Source organism: Notothenia coriiceps, unplaced genomic scaffold, assembly GCF_000735185.1.
Source record: "Notothenia coriiceps isolate Sejong01 unplaced genomic scaffold, NC01 NC01_scaffold00031552, whole genome shotgun sequence".
NCBI classification, from domain to species: domain Eukaryota; kingdom Metazoa; phylum Chordata; class Actinopteri; order Perciformes; family Nototheniidae; genus Notothenia; species Notothenia coriiceps.
The window spans coordinates 1-2,662 of record NW_011364253.1 but is presented as its reverse complement, the minus strand read 5'-3'; the positions used below and the strand labels follow the sequence as shown (position 1 = coordinate 2,662).

General features: G+C 38.3%; 1 protein-coding gene across 1 annotated transcript; it reads right to left on the bottom strand.

The window, feature by feature from the left end:
* Positions 1–265: 265 nt before the first annotated feature.
* LOC104960132 (mitotic apparatus protein p62-like) lies at positions 266–1,928 on the bottom strand (the record flags this gene model as incomplete). The annotated part of the gene is made up of 2 exons (XM_010788097.1): positions 1,817–1,928; positions 266–733 (listed from the first exon to the last, which is right to left on the bottom strand). A coding segment is annotated over exon 2 (465 nt), but the record flags the coding sequence as incomplete, so codon positions are not given.
* Between the last annotated feature and the right edge of the window lie 734 nt (positions 1,929–2,662).

Below are 2,662 nucleotides of genomic sequence, written 5' to 3'. Positions count from 1 at the left end.
TATATATAGCACCAAATTGCAACTAATCTACATCTACTTTCACTTTTCACATCGAACATGTGCTCTTTTATTAAATAAACGCTTTCACTTTAAGTTGTGAGTTTAGCGTTTTTGACCCTAAACACTGATGCATTAATCAATAACAATAATCCACAGCTCCTCTCTCTGCTCCAGAGGATTTTAAAAATATATATCCCCCAGGCAGCAGCACCCCCCCCCCAAAGCAGTAAACCTAGGGGAAACACTGTAGTATTAGTATTATTACCGCGTCAGGGGAGAGGCCCTTCATGGCGTGGACCTCCTCCAGCAGTCTGGCAGCTCTCCTCTGGTTTTTCTCGATCTCCATCTCCGTCCCTTTCATCTTCTTCAGGGCGGCAACCTGTCGCGTCATCTTCCTGAAGATCAGCGCTCTCACCCTCTTCACCTCCTTCCTCATCCTCACCACCTCGTTGTTGAGGTTCAGGCCTTCGTCCGGCCTTTTCTCTTTGGTTTTCACAGGAAAGGGATTCCCTTTCTTCTTTTTAGTCGTTTTAGTTTGAGCTGCAGCCGGCGGCACTGCTTCTTCTTTCGTTTCCTTTTCAACTCCACTTTCCTGTGGTCCATCATCTTCTTGTTTACCTTCTTCCTGATCTACCTTTTCTTCCTCCTTGTCTCCTTCTTCCTCCTCTTCCTCCATCTCCTCCTCCTCAGCAGATGGCACAATGTTCTCTACTTTGTCCATGGTAAGCATGATCTGTTGAAACATTAACCCATCTTAACTCATTAACTGAATACAACTCACTTGTTCTCATAGGTAAAATCCATAACATGGTACTTAAAGGTAGGGTAGGTAACGATGGAGAAACCAGCTCGAGTGCGCTAGAACGTGAAAGTACGCAGCCGAATAAAATCTGCCCCTTCCTTCAGACTTCCTTACAGAGCCCCTCCTCCAACACACACGAACGCGCACATGACCAATGAGGGCACGAGATAAGTTTGTGCACAGATGGAAAGCTGACAGGCAGGTAGGCCATCCAGTTACTTTAGCCGGGCCGGCTCAGATGATTGGTCGAGCTTTTTACAGCGCCACGGCTTCCACTGATGACATTTTTAATGTATTTATTGTCAAACCATTTAATAAATTCATTGCTATCGGGATGTTAAGAGCATTCCATGGAATATAACAAAAAGTGTTTCTGAAGTGAATTACATACCCCACCTTTAATAAAATAGTTAATTAGCAATAAATACTAAAAACCACAGAAAAAACCCACTTAAGATTAAGGTCAAAATAGCATCCATACTATCCATAAGATTGATCAGGAGACCATAATGACACACCTTTAAAAACATTATTTAAAACTTGTTTGTTGTTGTATTGCAATGATTTTACTCTGTTAACAGTACCAGCTACTTCTATATGTTTATATGGTCCTTGTTTTTTAAACTGTACTGCTACTTAGTTGTGTTTTACCATGGTGTACATATCTGTTATCGTGTTTTTATTATTAATAACGTGTGCCTATTCTGACTTAAGACGTGCATCAAAACGTTCCTAAAACACATTACTATTAAACAATGCTGCTTTATCGAAATATTACATTTAAAAATGTGATTTCGCAGCTTAATAAAACTGAGTAAATACACGTATATACTGAGGGAGAAAAATGTGGTTTATACCTCAGGAAAACAAACGTGGTGGAGCCAGCATGGATCACTTTTCACTTTTTTACGTTGTGAATATGGCCTTATTTTACGTATCAGTGACCTCAACACAACATGTATAGGCGTATTAAGTATATTAAAACTCGCTGTCACGCAATAATATGACACTTACCGTTCAGAAGTGGCTATTAAACACTTAAAATTAAGAAAAACGGCTCGACTCGTCGGGGGCAGCCATGTTTTTTACCTCTCATGTGACGTCATTCTTTTTCTTCTTCTGTTTGTTTATTGGCGCGTGGTAACCGGCGTTAAAAGTGCATTACCACCACCTGCTGTATTCAGAATCGGAGGAGAAAATGTGCATTTGTTACAGCAAGAAAAGAGCCTAAAAAACAGCTTAATATTAACCTAGATTAGAAACATGCATAAAAGATATTTAAGATTCAAACAAAGCTGTACGGTGCCTCGCTCAAGGGCACCACGGCAGGGCAGGAGGTGAACTGGGACCTCTCCAAGTAGCAGTCCACACTTGATATAGGTCTGGTCGGGGACTTGAACCGGCGACCCTATAGGCTCCCAGTCCAAGCCCCTACTGATTAACACACTGCAGTATGTACACAGTATGTATATGCTCCTGTAGTATTTTCGACTTTTTTAAGAACATTTGTATCATCCAGAGCATTTTATATTGCTTATATTGTTTGTATTTGATATACTATTTTTCATTTTCACGACATTTTTAATTGTAATTCTCTATTTCACTTTTTAAGTATTTGTATTTTAATGTTGAGGACAATGCTTCTGTAACAAAATATTTTCCCAAATTAGGATCAATCAAGTATATCTATTTTTTTATCTAGCCAGGTAAATATTTTTCTATCTTTCTATCTAGCCAGGTAAATATTGCACATCTTTTGCACATATATTATATATATATATATATATATATATATATATATATATATCATATATATATATATCTATATATATATATATATGATATATATTATATATATAT